This window comes from Podarcis bocagei (assembly GCF_964188305.1).
Source record: "Podarcis bocagei genome assembly, chromosome: 17".
NCBI lineage: Eukaryota > Metazoa > Chordata > Lepidosauria > Squamata > Lacertidae > Podarcis > Podarcis bocagei.
In genome coordinates this window covers 21,415,915-21,432,810 of record NC_138143.1, presented here as the reverse complement: position 1 = coordinate 21,432,810, position 16,896 = coordinate 21,415,915, and the positions used below count along the sequence as shown (strand labels likewise).

The 16,896-nt window shown below is 38.5% G+C and overlaps 1 protein-coding gene across 1 annotated transcript in view; it reads right to left on the bottom strand.

Moving 5' to 3' along the window:
* The window catches only part of UHRF2 (ubiquitin like with PHD and ring finger domains 2), a 46,014-nt gene that overhangs the window by 16,451 nt on the left and 12,667 nt on the right, over window positions 1–16,896 (bottom strand). Inside the window, exons 4-8 of the mRNA XM_081176341.1 lie at window positions 6,080–6,298; window positions 3,502–3,611; window positions 2,013–2,199; window positions 1,462–1,585; window positions 481–588 (exon numbers count right to left, since the gene is read on the bottom strand). Of these exons, the coding sequence (XP_081032467.1) occupies window positions 481–588; window positions 1,462–1,585; window positions 2,013–2,199; window positions 3,502–3,611; window positions 6,080–6,298 (748 nt within the window). The remainder of the gene's footprint in view (window positions 1–480; window positions 589–1,461; window positions 1,586–2,012; window positions 2,200–3,501; window positions 3,612–6,079; window positions 6,299–16,896) is intronic.

The following is a 16,896-nucleotide window of genomic DNA, read 5'->3' as shown; positions in this document are numbered from 1 at the left end:
TACCACTGTAGTTTCAAAATTCTTAGGTTGAAATTTGGAAACTGCCTCCAATACAGTGTGAACCACCACTGGCTTATAGCAGACTCTTTAGATAATGGCTGATGGCATCACAAACTGTTTTAAGTATTGAAAATGCAATTGGGATGAAGTTGTATAATTTGCTTACTAGTGCAGATGATACAAGGAAAGAAGAAAGCTTAAGGTTACAAAAGTAAAGAGCATGTAACTTACACCAGGAAAAGACAAAAGGTAGACTGAGACTTACTGGTAGGTTTTTGGATGCTTTCTAGAAAGAGTCTTGACTCCCAATTATTTAACAATGGTAATGATAAGTCTTTTCCCACCTCTTACAGTTATTCTTAACATCTTTTTTCAGAAGTAGCCTGTTCCATGGTTCCAGTTGGCCGTCCTCAGGTATTTATTAAAAGAACAAAATAGACTGCACAAGCCTGATCTGCCCATCCCTGATTTATTTAATACCTGAACTCTGAACTTCCAGGTTGCTCCAACAGGAACTCCAGGTATGGGTCCATAGTGGTTAGAAGGAACAATAGTGCATTCCTTAGTACGACCAACACAAGCCATACCCTACAAACACAAGAGACAAGAAGGTGATGTATTCCAGTCTGTATATGTATTGCAATTGAAATTGCTTTTACATACAGAATGGTTTTTAAGTGCGTTTTTTTTATAAAATTACTTCAATATATTTTACAGGAAGCAATTTAAAAAATGCAACCAACCAACCAACCAACCAAATAAATAAATAAATAAATAAATAAATAGGTGATTTAGCAAAGTGATTGTGGAGCTTTCTGATGAGATGACCATTTTAGCTGTGTTCAACCCTAGCCTATCACTTGAATCCAAAAGGACAATGGTGTGCTTACATTATTCTGGTGTGAACAAAACCTACGTCAGTGCATTATCACTTTGAAATGGGGGAAGGGGCATATTTAAAAGGTCTCATGGTTATGATCTTATAGTCAGATTCACAAGGGAATAGACAATCCTTCAGGTATCACATTTCCAAGTCATACAGGATGATTTACAGGTCAACTGATTTATGTCCCAATACAGACTTAAAGAAAGAGGTGGCTTGACAAACTGACATTTTCTGTTGCTTTCCCTGTTCCATGGAATGCCTTACACTCTGCTATACGTGAAGCAGCATTCATTGGTTGATTCAGATGTCTTTTGAAGACTTACATTTTTGCACACATTTTCCCAGAACCATAAGACTGGATCCTGTTTTGCATGTTGAAGTTCTCTGAATTTTTCTTTTATTGGCTTTTATGTGTTTTTATACTGCTGATTTCTTGGTTTTAGGTTGCTTTGTTGTTGTTTCTTAATGATATACTGCTTTTTAGTCTGCATACTGTTTTAGAGATTTCTGAAATATTACGTGATTTATAAATTATTTTAAATAAATAAACGCAACTGTTTCTAAATACGCTTTACCTTGCCCCAATCTCGCTGGCTGTCTGTGTAGGCAGATGGCATCTTTGCCTTCTTTTTACTCTGCTTGAGCTTTTCCCCAGCTTTTACAACTTCATTAGAATCATTTTTACAGGAAGGACAGTACCTAAAAATAATGGAATGGTTTAAAATTAACACCACTGCCTGAAAAATAAACCAAAGGTATTTGTTTTTTGTATTACAACCAGCATATTAAAATGATGAGTGGACTAAAAAAAAACCACATCTTCATCATTGCCCCTTGTTTTGTTGCTACTCCTTTATTCTAATGCTGCTGCCTTTTTGAGTATTTTAAGTATGGATATAGGCTTCAATTATTCAAAAATCAGTACAGAAATAACCACAATTGTATATTCCCCAATATTTTGTCATTCCAAGGCCAAGTCACTCTCACATGATGTTCCTGGGCTCACCACTCTAAAGCACAGCACGAAGTTAGGGACAAACCTACACTCTTATAAAACGGAAATTCTATTCTTCATACAATCCCACATACTGAACATTTAAAAATGAAATAGTGTTGCATTATTTACCAGTCTTCATCTTCTGGTATCTTGCTTAAAGGTGGGTTCAGGCAGTATATATGGTAGGCCATATTGCACTCATCACAAAGAAGTTGCATGTGGGCATCCTGTTTCCCTCCACACAAATAGCAAGAGCAAAATCGACATTCTTTATCAGGGTCCGCTCTGCAATGCTTGCATTCTGGACCACTCTTTCCTGCAATGAAAAATGGCATAAAACGAGCTTTCCTTTCAGTGAGGGGCCTAAAAGTATATTCCACAGAAAACTGATTAAAACAACAAGCTATACTTATGATCAAGTGAGTGGTGACTATAGATAGCAGTTGGGGACTGAGTTATGAACAAGTTAAACAAGAGCAACGCTGCAGGAAGTGTTGAACTTCTTATGGCAGATGCATCCTCAGACAGGTATAAGTGGGGAAGCCATTAGCCCAAGAAGCCTCTAGGTCTGGACAGCTGGGTGGTCAGGTTTGATTGCCCTGCAGAAAACCAATCTGATAAGGATTTGAGCTCTGCCACAAGACATATAAGCATGATTGTCTACAAAGTGGAGAGTACAGAGGAACTTGAGGCACCACATTAGTAAGAAGTAAGATTTCACCACATTAACAGTGTCCCAAAGTGTTGTGGAGGCAAAAAATAAATGCAACTTGGGTTGGCTAATTGTGATTGTCTACTTACCATATCCCCATATGACATCTATGTATGGGAAGACAGAAATCCTCCACTGACAAACTGTGCAATAATGACAGCCATACCTTCTATGAATTCTCTGGAGACTGTGGCTAACTCAAATGGGGCAATTCTGAAGCAGAATAGGAAATGGTGATGCTTGGGCTTGGTAGTTAGGTGAAAGTAAACTTAAGTTACTCCTGTGCATTCATTTCAATGGCTCTGTTCCAAATAGAACCAACACTGAATGCAAGCCTTGGTCTTTAATTGTTTTAAGGGACTCTAGAATATATATTTGATTACTTTTGCTTTTACTGGGTCATACTATAAATAAATAACCTTGCACGTAATCAGATGAATCAAAGTTTCAGCTCAAGAACTACTTGCAAAATGGCAATTTTTATTTGCTACTTGTATCCCTTTTAACTATGGGTGTAGATTTGGCATAGAGAGGCTCCAGTAAAAGGGAACTGGCTAACAGTTGATTCGTTAGTAAAGGAAGTTGGCTGATTAGTCAGGGTTGAATGACACTCCTGAACTGAATAAAAGCTATTTCCTCTCAATTTGATTTCAAGGTTAGCTAGGTGTGGGCATTCATCCAATAACTGAGACAGGTGTTTTTGTCTAATAAACAACAACAACAAAGATAACCATAACATAAATCTATTTCCATGAACTGACACAGTCTGCATATCTACCCACATAACGATTCTGGAAACAAAGTGTTCCACAATTTGAAAAAGCTCTTTGACAACTTTTATAAGTGACAATTTTGAAAATACTGTATAAAGAACAGAAAATTGTATAAATAATAGAATATGCCTACTTTTGAACTCTCCATCTGCAAATGTCAGTGGATACGCTCCTGGCTTTTCAATCTTGTATATTTCCTCTATAAAAAGGAGTTTGCAATCATTTATGACATCTTCTGGACCGCTGAAAATTAAAGCATAAAAGTTTTGAGCTCAGTTTCTCCAATTCCAATTATAGCATTGGCCAACTGAAAACAGATAACTGCTACTTCAAACCACCCATGTCAGTTAAAATTTTATAAATACACTCTGAGTTTTACTATCATTTATCATGATCTTCTATTTAGCACTATTTCATTTGAATCACCATTTATTAAATGCTATTTATTAGAGCTTTGGCTTTATGGAGACAACTACCAGGAAAAAAAGAAAATCTCTCACTGAAGACTGTTGGAAGAACTTGAGAAGACTAAGCACTTCTTTATTATACTGAGGGTTATGTTCCGGGGATAGCGCCGAAAGCTGAAATTGCATGTAGTCAAAACACATTGGGTTCAATGGCAGGTGAAACTGCCAAAGTCTTTTCCCCTGGATGCCCACCCCCTTTTTAATTTTTAATTGCCAAGCTGAATGCACACAAGTTAAATGTGCCCACATTGTGGGCTTGTTATATTCAAAAAGATGCTCAGCTTGTCTATTAATGCACAAATGGAAAGAGAGTGCTTAAAGACTACTGCTTTTCAGTGTCGTCAGTTTTTGTGCTTGTTCTCACTCCTCCTTCTGGTAACAGGGCAGGCTCCTTGATTTTCAGTTTACTGGCATTTGTTTAAGTTTCCCCTGCCACCATTGTGAGGATGGAAAATCTGCCAAAATGTTTCATACCACAGGCTTATTGAGCACTGCTGCAATAAGCAGAAATGGGAGGGGAAGAAAAACCAAAGAAGCAATGATTTGCCTTGGCTCTGGAAACAGTCTTGTTATAGGGGGAAAGAACTGTTCAATCGTCAAGGAGAAAAGGAGGAGGGGCATCTATGCTGGCAGCCATCCACACTGAACAGAACACTGCCGTGTTTCAAAATCCAGCAAATTCTTGTGCGATGGGGCAGTTTCTCTTTCTTGGCTGCAATTTTGTCTTGCTCATTTCAGAAGCCAAGCCTGCTTTACGCTTCGGGAAGGCAGACATACTAAACAAAAAGAAAATGGCTTACATTTGAGAGGGAAACAGACAAGAGTGAAAAAGTCCTTCTGCGCACTTTCTTTGTATCCTTGTAGAGCAAGGCTGGTAATTTGAAAGCACAAGCCAGCAGACATTTTACTTGTGGTTAACTATGCTTGAAGCACAGAAAACAGACTTGAGACCGTCTAATACAACCATCCTTTATTTCTTACATCTTTGTATTACCTCTTCATCTCATCATTTTTGAAAAAATAAAAATCTGAAATAAACTTTATTCTACACACAGATGTGCTCAAAATTAAACTACCAAATCAAGGAACAGGTAGTAAGTACCATTAAACCTATCAAATAAAGATGACAACAAGTATTCTAAACAGAAGTCAGAAATAATAAAAATACTGAATCTAAGACAGTCAAGAGAATTATGAGTTTTTAATCCTCTGGCAGGAGATCCATATTTAGACTAATTCTCACTACAAGAAACTAATTAATTTGGCAGTTGCCATAGTTACTGTGAAAGAGCCTTTTCAAGGTCAGCAAAAAAAACATCAGAGGCCAGAAGGTTGAAGATTTAAGGGCAGAAAGTTGAAATACAGGGAATGTAAGATCAGTCCCTCTTGAAAGAATATTTCTGTCAGTATTATGACAGATATGAAATTAATTTCAGTTATATTTAACTTTACAGTAAAAAAAACACATTGTTAAGTAAAATAGACTATCTTCACACCAAAATTATGTAGGTGGGTGCTGGTATTCGGCAAAATATGATTGAATAATAGGAACAGTCTAACATTCTAGTTATTTTATCCCTATTGTTCCTGATTTCTTCCTTATTTACTAAATATTCATTATCACAGTTCTTTGATTTAACACAGAATTAACTAGAAATGGACCAAAAGCACTTAAGTGCTAATTCTAACTTCTGGGCGTACTCAAGCGTACGCAGTACTGGCACCTTTTCTTTCTAGAAAAAAAAGCAGTGGTTAAAAGTGTGACACTTACTGCAACAACTTCATGGTCAGTACAACACCTTTTTTCTAGGAAAAAAAGCACTTTTCAGAACTAAAGTGTATTCTGTTGAGTTCTCTGAAATTAGTTGTTCATTGAGAGGCAGGTTACACAAAGTCCCAACCAACCCATTTTTATACACAGGGTAGAAGATGCAAGCAAGAAGATATACACAAGCAACAATATTAAGTAAATCTGAAAAAATAAAATGCTGTGACTGGAATGGCACCTTCCAGATCACTTTATTAGAAGTGTGTTATTTTGAAATAGAGTTATGCAAATATAACTGCAACCTGCAAATAAAATATTGTATTTCATCATAATAATTTCAAGTATGTGGCAAATTTTAATTTTCAAAAGATCACTGCTGAAATATATGAAACAAAACATACAAATTTTCAGTATGTCTAAGATGAATCTCCATTAAAAAGGTTCCTCAAAGACAAAATTAACCAATAAAATCTTACCCCAGCAAAATTTTGGCATAAACTTCTTTGTTAGTCCTTGAAATCTCTCTCAGAGAGGTTATTTCTGCATCAAACCAGAATCCCCTCTCTTCCGGACTCTCTACATTGTAGTTAACCATCACCAAATCACCCACACATAATTCATTCCACTTCAAAATAGTTCTTGCTCGTGGTCGTAGATTACGGACGGACATTTCTACGATGCCACTCTCTGGATACCTTAAAGAAATAAACAAACCAAAAGTTAGGAGAGAATCAGCCACATCACAGATTAAAGGAAATTCACCAGGTACAGTTGAAGTTGGATCTAATTGTGCCATTTCATTTGCTGAAAGGTTTTAGACCCAGCAGATACCTCTGCCAATGGAAGAAGAAGAAGATTCCCACTTCAAGTTTCTATGTCATCTTCAGTACTGTTCTGGAGGTACTCCCAACCCACCAGAGGAAATGGAGGGGTGGGTGCAGGCCTGGCATGGGTCCCAATTTGGCCTACCAGGCATTTACCCCAAACCATACCCATTTACCCCACACCTAACACCTCAGGAGAGGTGTGGATGGAGACATGGCTGCTAATACACAATCGGGAGCCTTCAAGTGCATTCCCAGTAGTGCACTGACAAGGCAAGAATGCTCTTGCCACCAATCAGCTAGGACTGGCTGCACTACCAAGGGGATTCCCCTTGGGAAATGCTTTGAGTTGCCTTGGGGAAATCCATGGCCAGCCAACCAATGCAGAAAGCAGAGCTTGAAGTAAGTGTTTATCAGCTGATAGGAACTCACTTCAAGCGCCCTAGAATTGGCTGCACTACTGAATTCCCCAGGGGGAACTCTGAAGCCAGTCAATCCTCGAAGGGACTTGCCAAGAGTCCTGCTTAGCGCTTTGAAGCACTAACAATCAACTGATTGGTGGCACTTCAAAGCACTGTGCAGGGCTCTTGGCAAGCCTAGTGCACCGACCATTTTCAGGACTTCAAAGCACCCCATCACCTGATGTCATTGTGATGCCCACTTGACAAATGTGCTGTGTGAAAGTTATAGAAGATAAAGATCTGGCCCACCAAGCAGACTCAGTTCCACACCCCTAGTATAAAAGATGTGTCTCCAAAAAAAACTATATCACATTTCATGTGGTTAAAGTAGAAGTTATTTAAAATGTAAACTAGCCTCATTTTCTTAGTATTGCAGTTAGACAGAAAGACAAGATCCAGCAATCGGAAGTGCAAAATTATATGAGGAGCACCAAGCTCTTATGGCAATTTAAGAAACTGTAGCAGTAGTAATGTAAGACCAAAAGGCAGGATCAAACCCAAAAAATCACCTTCCCCCACCAACCCAGCAGTGAGATTCAGCAAGGGCTTCTTGCAAAGCCTCAGTGCGGGGAGGGGAGACCTCGCCCATTACTCTCACTTGAGAGGAAGCCCTTGCAGAGCCTCAAGACTCCTATCCTATTGCAGGGGTGGCAATGCATTTTGCCTCAGGTGCCAAAACATCTAGGCTGCCCCATGACACTGGCAATGAAGTTCACCATAAAAATCACAAACGTAAAATAGAAAGAAAAAAAAGAGTTCATTAGTTCTGCAAAGAATAATTTCACTTTTTCCTTTCCTACTAGCATGGTGAAAGGTATGCAACACATCATTTACACAGTCATATCTTAAAAGTACAGTAAGCCCACGACTTATGCACATGGCCAAAAAATAATAAAATAATTAAAAGGGGGCATAATTTTTTTTTGGGGGGGAGGGTGAAGACATGCAGTCCCACCTGTCATTGAACCCAATGCGTTTCAACATGATTTTGGCTTTAGGCATGATCCCAAGTATGAAACTCCCCATGTTGCAGGTTTACTATACAAATTATTATTTGTAAAGAATCCACAAAAATGCTTGTTTTAAAAACTCAAAGAAGTGCTACACAGTTGATCAGCATCTACAGCCACACAATAAATGAAACTAATTTACAGAGGGAAAAAATTATGTAAACTTGGTTTGACATATACCCCAAATCTCAGGGTGAGGTAGTGGGAGGATAGTACAAATGTAAACATTTTCAATAGTCTGAAGCCTTATTTGAAGTTAAAAACAAGCAATATTTTTTTGTGCACCTTCCTAACCACTCCACCCCCACACACTTAGGTTAATGAGTAATAGCTTGGGTTTTGGTAAACCATTATTTTTTGCCATTAGAGTCAATTCCACAAACTATTTTTGAACCATAGAATCATGGAATTGTAGAGTTGGAAGGAACCCCAAGGATTATCGAGTCCAAATGCCTGCAATACAGGAATCATTTGTCCCTCCAAAGCAGGACTGGAAAACAAACATCAAAACACATCTGAAGAAGTGTGCATGCACACGAAAGCTCATACCAAGAACTAACTTAGTTGGTCTTTAAGGTGCTACTGGAAGGAATTTTTTTATTTTGATCAAATCACAAGTCTGTGATCTTGTTTTGTAGGGCACACACAAACCATAGGTTTTGGTATGCCTGTAACATACCCAAGCCAGGAATTTATTCATGAAGCCAACAGTGCTAGGAAAAGGAGCACACAAGCACAGAACTCATTTTCAATCCATGGTTTGAAGAATGAAAAATGGTACATTTTAACCAAGCCAGGAAGTTATGAAACTTCCAGGAATTGAGACTGTAGTAATTGGAGAGAATAGTATATTCATTGGAGTCTTCAGTCTGAGAAATGAAGATTCAAAAATGGGAAAGCTTGAGTAATTGTACTATAGAAGACATAGCTGGTGTGAGAGCTAGGGATTCATGAGTGTGTGTACTAGGACACAAGTAGCTAGGTTATGTTGGCACTAGAGTTGATAAGTGTGGTATGAAGTTGGAAGGTTAATGGAAGCTGGGTGAAAGATGTGATGGCTGGTATATAAGAGAACTGAAGTGATCTGAAGAGGAAAGGACCGCCAGGGAGAGAGGCAAGAGTAGGAACCAGTTATCAGGTCTGTGAAGTGCCACCACTACTGTTTTTATGCCTGTTTTGTAGACATGATCCTCTTGCTTTACTTTAACAGAGAAGACATCTGACTATGAGTGAATCTAAGCTTTCTCTGACCATCAAACACTGGTTTGTGAGCAAGGCTACAAATCAGAAGGCAGACTCATGACGCAAACATTCTGCTTCTCTACTCAGCAGTAAGCCCTATTAGCAATGAGTCTTACTCTCAAGTAAGGCTTAGGCTGAAATCCTATACATACCCCAATTCCATTGAACTCAACAGGGCATACTATTGAGCAGACATGCATATGACTGGGCTGCAAAATTCTTGTGGTGGTTAAAAAAAGGCGGCTTATAATGGAGGAATTGTCATTCTATGTTTAAAGTGTATTATTATCAAAAGAAATTATGCAAGAGGGGATACATTTACCATTCAACCTAATTCAAGAACAAATATGGGGTTTTGTACAATTTGAAAATTTTAGTCAGGGGAAAGAGATACAGAGATTTGCACAGCAAAAGACATAAGAGAGCTAAGGAAACAGCGACTGTGGCCAGGAGCAAAAAAACATGGTGCCCCCCAGATTTTGTTGGACTCCCAGCCCCACTCAGCTGCAGTCAGCATGGCCAATGGTCAGGTACAACAGAAGCTGTGGTCCAGTAACATCTGGCAGGGGTCACATTTGTGACCCCTCCTATAGCTATGGGGAAGGACACGGAGTTGTGCAGATTACAGACCTCTAGACACCCTATCTTCAGACATATTCTCTCTGGTTTCTAAGAGGAATAATCTACTGTATCACTCCTCTATTGTTCCAATTCTCTACAGCTCTGAAGATAGGAAATTCATTTCTTTGTCTGTTAGAGATTCAGAAAATAAAAAGCCACCTGCACACCTTCAATGCAAACAGTATTACACATTCAGTTTCAAATATTTCCAGAACATCTGCCTATAAACAATGGGTGATATCCAACTAAGTCACCCTCAGAGTGGACCCACTAAAGTCAAATCCCTTTATTTCAATAGGTTTACTAATCCACCACTAAATGGAGCATTTTAACTATAGCAGAGAAGTGCAGCATTCACAGCTATATGATTTAAACTGTAGCAGTATAATACAGCACTGCAGTACACGAAATAGAGCAAAATCAGACAAAGAAACAAAAGGAGATTCTCATTTCATTTTCACCAAAGATAAAGCAATTTTGTTAAAAACAGAGAGCCAAAAATGAAGCAAGCCCATTATTTTCTAATCAGTATATTGCCCTTATATAGTTTAATCGTTACAATCTTAGCATAATCTTAAACTAACAATGCACTTTTCAGTTACATATATATTGTAGACCTATACATATACTAGCTTTGCAATGTTAACTTAAGTAATAGCTGCAATTCACAATCTATTGAAAATAATAGTCTTTCTCATTTATTTTGATAGACTGTGAGTGCACCTGATGCATTTGAAATAACTCGTGTCTTTAATAACTTTAGTTTCTACAAGAATCAAGATTTTACTATATAAGTATCTCTAATAAAATATTAATATGGGGGGGGATCCAACAAATGTAAGAGCAAGTCTTTAAAAAATAAAATGCTCAGTAGATGATTGACTCTGTGAAAGCTTAACCCTACCAAACCTGCTTCTAATTTTAAATATTAATGCTAGCATAGCAGAACTCTCACGTGATCTTCCATCTCTATGGAAACCTTTCTTAGCAATTGGTTGCCCATGAAGAAAGACTCCCAGTTTTCCTTGACCACAGGCTGTATTTATACATCCCTAGAATGTGGCTCAGATAAAAGTATTAACCCTATGTGAACATACAACAAATCTATCCTAAATTTAAGGTCTATTATAAAATCATTTCATCCTTTCCTGACTCCCTTCTAATTTACACCTAAAACAAGTCCATTTAATTGATTCATGGAATCCACAACTGACTCATATCTGTTCACAGTTCACTTTATTTCCCTTCCCTCAAGCTAGACTGATCATTTTGGACCAAAATATTAAACAAGGACAGTCTTATCAAGCAAGCACAATCTGACAAGGGAAGTTTGTGCTTTGAAACAGGCTTGCATGTTCAAGCTTCCCCTCTGGAAGTGCTCCTACATAGGCAATGGTGTTATTCAAAAGGGGAGGGGGGGAGATAAATACCACCTTAAACACACAGGTTGTTGTAAGTCCCATTGAAAAGATGGTGGGTGTTGTCAGTTTTAACAATGAAGTTCATGTGTCAGAGAAGGGGATGTCCTAATTCACAGCACACACAAATACAGTTGATTAGCAATGTCAAAGCTGAAAGTGAAAACCATCTGCCTTGTGCACCATTTCATTCAGGAAGCCCACTGCTGCGCATAAGGATCTTTCCCAAGATGGCAATGCCTCCAAATGCAAACTCTTACCAGAACACAACAATTTAAAGATGAATAATATTTCTGCATATCTTAAAATTTGAATAGCATCTAACAGATAATAAAACTTTATATCTATATTCACACACACACAATATAGGTTACTATCACAACCACTGCTTATTAAAAGCAAATAACTAGAAAAAAACTATTCCATGAAAGAAAATATGGCCTACCATATATACTGCCTGAACCCACATTTACGCAAGATACCAGAAGAAGCTCCTTTGATTTCTCTTACCACCTGACCTTCTAGGGGTGAGAGCTATATCTTTCAAGCAGGTACAGTGGTGCCTCGCAAGACGAAATTAATTCGTTCCGTGATTTTTTTCGTCTTGCGAAGCATGTTGTCGGGAAAGTTTTGGAAAAGCTTCAAAAATCACCAAAGTCTTTAAAAACCTCAAAAAAGGCTACCACACTGCATTCTATGAGTTGCTCCTCGAAGTCAAGTCGCAACTGTATTAACGGTGTTAAGAAAAAGGAAACAAACTTGCAAGACATTTCCGTCTTGCGAAGCAAGCCCATAGGGAAAATCGTCTTGCGAAGCAGCTCAAAAAACAAAAAACCCTTTCGTCTAGCAAGTTTTTTGTCTTGCAAGGCATTCGTCTTGCGAGGTACCACTGTATAGTGGCTGAAGGAGGTTTGTGTTGTATTGTGTTGTGATGTTCTGTATGCCCTGAGCTATGTGCTATAAGAAAGGCAAAAGGACAGAGCTAGCAGAACATCACTGGCAGAGGAAGCCTTCCCCCCCCCCCGCACCACCACCACAATGATGGACTCATTTCTGAGGGTGAGGGGCTATAGCTCCTTTTGGGATGACACTGCTTGCAGGAAGGCACAAGGGCACCTCCTTAACATTTGCTGAACAGGAGGCTGCGGGGTTTACTTTGTCATCTTTCTAACATCAGGAAAATACAATTTTATTCTCTTGGGCATTGAATGATCGGGCCTTTGGTGGCTGTAGATGTTCACTGTGTGTTCAGGGAGTGAGTGTTTTCTGTGGTTTCAGTGATTTTTTTCTTTTTCTTTCAGGTGAACACTTCGCATTGTTTTACTGACTTTATTTTGTATACTATATTATCATTATTTAAAATCAGATAAGTGATTTATTATATCTGCCTTAAACCACTGAATCTGAAATTTCACTGTAGATTCTTTGAGTAATCACCACGTATATTTACACAAATGCCTCTAAGTACAACGGCAGCCTTCATGAACGTAAAAAAAGTGATTTGATATGAATGATACCTTTCTCCCTATGTTAACAAAATGACTATGGGATGTAGTTCCTCATTGTTGCACAGTTTCCTACTGGAAGCCAGTTGCTTGCAGAAATCAAGACCATAATCCATCCACAATCACAGCAAGCTACAATGAGGGTGATAAATTAGGATATACCCTTGATTTGGTGGGAAAGCTGAAAGCTAAAACTCAATATTGAAAAGGAACCGGTCTGTTTGCAAACTGGAGGTGTGTTGCCGTTCAACGGAAATACAGAAATTTAGATCTATACACGAAATCCAAACTATCTGTGAGGCAGGGAAGAACATATGCAAAGATGGATCATCTGGAATTTCTTGGGACTTTCTTATAAAGAAGTTGACACCACAAAATTCAAGGTTCTGTCAAAGTCTTCTGTTCTTCTCTGGCATGTTAAAGTATAGAAAGTAGAGCTTAGATGACTCTGAGATACTTGAACCTTAATTGCTCCACTTTCCTCTGTATCAACTTCTTCCTAAAGAGGGAGGATACAGGGAGAGTACAGACAATCTCTATTGGGGGTTTACTGAAGGCTGAACAAGATGGTGAGGTGAAGAGAAACAGCAGCCAAAGGGTTCGTTTATATAGTCATCCAATTGTCCTTGTACTAGCTGAAAACTCTGGTTGAGAGCACCAATAAGTCCGATGCAGTGCATCAGTGCAGAATTTCCGGGATGCATATTCTCCAGTCAAAGATATAGAAGACGATAGTTTCCAGAGAGCAATGGCATGAATGGTATTAGATGAATAGGTAGACTGGGATGAGATTTCAAGAAACCAAGCTGTAATTTTGGCCCCCTTGAGTCCTTCTAAGCTACCATCCTTCTAGATACTAAAACAAACTTCACTAAGAGACAGGTGCTCTGCACTGGCCATACTCTATGGAAGCAGTGAAGTAGAGTAAGACTTGGCTTATTGGCAAACAGCAATAGTACTCACCACATCCTTTGAATCCCAATCATCATTGTAACATGTAGTGTTTGTTCCTTAGTAAAGTGAAGTGCCTGAAACACATGAGCCAGATTTTTCTTGTCATCTGGAGTGTGATCAAGATAAAGTATGGGGTTGTCCCATTGAAAGCATTGGTATCTAGCCTTCACAAAGATAAGAAAATTGTAAACTATAATTTTCTATCCAGAAAACCTAGCTTCCCTCCATGTTGGTATGCCTCAGCAAGTGAGTCAATAGGTTAAAACGAAAGAAGCAGCCCCTTCACTAAAACTGCTTTCCAAGTACTATAAAATGAACAAGAGCTTGTTTCAGGAATTTTTAGCTATTAAAAGAATAGCTAGTAATATTCACCTGAGGAAGTGCATATTTCAATCCCAGATATTGGGCCATTCTCTGCACTTATTTCATATGAAAGTGATCTTCATACAAAGAGATAAGATTGGGATCCCCTACAACATGCTCCACTGAAGGCTCCAAGGTTCAGTCTGACAATGTTGAGTATGAGTGAGTTGTGGCTCATGAAAGTGAGCATGTCTGTGCCCAGAAAGATCATGGAAATATGGCCAGAAAGAGATTGTCAAGGATTCTTCAACAGAGATAAGGATAGCTGTAACTATCAGCATTGCATCACAGGAATCAAAACAGCTTCTTAGTCCAGTCTCTCTGTCATTCTTATGAGAAATATGGCTCTGCTTAGCAATTACAGTCGCTGCTGAAGAAATGCAACCTGTGCCGTTAATGATGATTGTGCAACCCGTACAACACATAGGCAACAATTATTCACACAATTAATATCCTTGTCCAAAAACAAATTTTCACCATTTATCAGATTTTTGAGAATAAGACAACTACTTACAAAGTGCGATGAAAACTTAGAAGCTATCTAAAATAAAGTGAACTTGCAGTGTCAGATTTTACTAAGTTCTTACAACTTGACTCACTTTTTGTTTTTCCTTGTTTTTTAGGTAAGTTCAAGAAGACGGTAGGTAAGCAATTACAGCTGAGCTGTGTTTATTCTGGCTTTTGACACTGCTAATGGAAAGCTGCGTATTGTCCAACCCAATCCACCCTGTCTAATAGATTCTGTTAGTAACAGCACACATGCAATCACATACAAAACTTAAACCAACACTGAAGCCAGTTAAGAAGCACTTAGCACAGGAATGCTAGAAACCAAGGCTTGATCCCTAATCATTAGGTAAAGACAATGAATCAGCATGGTGCTACTTCCTTTTCTTGGAGGCATGGGGGATCAGAGGCTGGCAAAACCTAATAGTGTTTTCAATTCCCTTTTCCGAACAACTTGGAAGCTACTTATGAGGAACACTTCAAAACTCAACCCTTCAAAATAGTGCAAAACACAGTGCAATGGAGGAGTCTGATCTGTGTCCGTGGTTCCTAGCATGGAAATAGGGACCACTCTTGGTCCACAGATTCATAGGGTTATCAGCAAAAGTAGGTGCCAGCACTACCCCCATACCCAAAGCCCTAATGAAGTACAAGCAAGACAAGCATCCCCTCAGTGCTCCTCAGAGAGGCAAATCAAGCAATATGCCAAACCAGTACAAGGACTTTCACTCTACAAGTGTGGCATTTTAAATAAGACATATGTTAGGTTATAGGCTGTGAAAACTGAAGCAAAAGAGCCCCAAGCAACAAAAATAAGATACTCACCTACACTATGCTTGCATCTACACATCAAGCCAAATCACAGTTTACGGCACTATGCATGAGCAGGAATGAGCTGCAGTCTGAATTTGATTAGGTCCCCTCCTTCCACCCAGCCAAGATTTCACTTCCACTTTTGATTAAGAACAACTTATTACATCATCCAGATGCATAACCAAGATTAATCTTAACAATGATGGGTTAAAACAAGCCATCAGGGAGACAGGAATTTCTTCCTGTATGAGCAGATTTTACTAAACTAAGGTTTGATATGATGCACAAAAGCAGCCCATTCAGTCTAAGCAAAATGTACCATCTGAAGATGAACTTCATGGGCAAGACCTGAAAAAACAGTTTCTTAACCAGCTTAAGAAAGTGGCACCTGAATAGACCTTTTATCCACACAAAGGGTTTATTCCGATGCTACTTCCTTAATCTATTAAGAAATATGATTAGACTCAAGTTACACACATGCATCTTGGCCTACTCCTTTACAAAACAAAAAGTACTGTACTAAAGCCGATGTGCATTATCAAATGAACCAGTATTTCATTTTCAATTATGAACGTACAAATAGCTGATATTGTTAGGTACCCTATAACATCTGTATTAGGTTAACTGCAGAAAGATAACACTGGCCATATAAGATTAAAAACAACAGAACTGAGATCTCAGCACAGGCAGGAGGTCCCCTACCTACTGCTAATACAGTGGTGCCCCGCAAGACGAAATTAATTCGTTCCGCAATTTTTGTTGTCTAGCGAATTTTTCGTCTTGCGAAGCACGAAATCCCATAGGAATGCATTGAAAATCAATTAATGCGTTCCTATGGTCAAAAAAAGTCGAAACAAAGCCAAATTTGGTACAACAACAGTTTATTAACTGCTCTTTAAAGTCACACATACTGTAAAGAGCAGTTCAAAAATTGAAGGGAAAATAAATTAACTTTATAAACAAAACATGTCTTTGTTTTTAGACAAAGGAAACAAAGCCGCGAGACGTTTTCGTCTTGCGAAGCAAGCCCATAGGGAAATTTCGTCTTGCGAGGCAAATCGAAAACAGAAAAACCTTTCGTCTAGCGAGTTTTTTGTCTTGCGAGGCATTCGTCTTGCGAGGTACCACTGTACTAGCATATTATTATATGCTTGTATTTTTACAATACTAGCAACCGTAACACATTGTAATTTTATGTTGTGAACCACCCTGAGATCTACGGATAAAGGGCAGTATACAAACTTTAATAATAACAACAATAATATATTAAATATTTCTTTCTCCCTCCTGACAACAGAAAACATGCCTTCATGCAAAATACGTAAAAGAAACAAATTAATCATCTCACAACAATATCCTTTTATCTACAGGAGTCAGATCCTGCTCAGGCTGAAGATGTGCATTGGATTTTGACAGAAACATGACCAAGGCCACACAGTTACTGAGTCATTTTGAATCAGGATAACCAGGGATCAAGGAGTGGAAGCAAAATACCCCCACCTCTCTCTCCCTGTCAGTTTCTCTCTCTCACATACACACACACACAGAGTACCAATTAAAACACATACTTCCAAT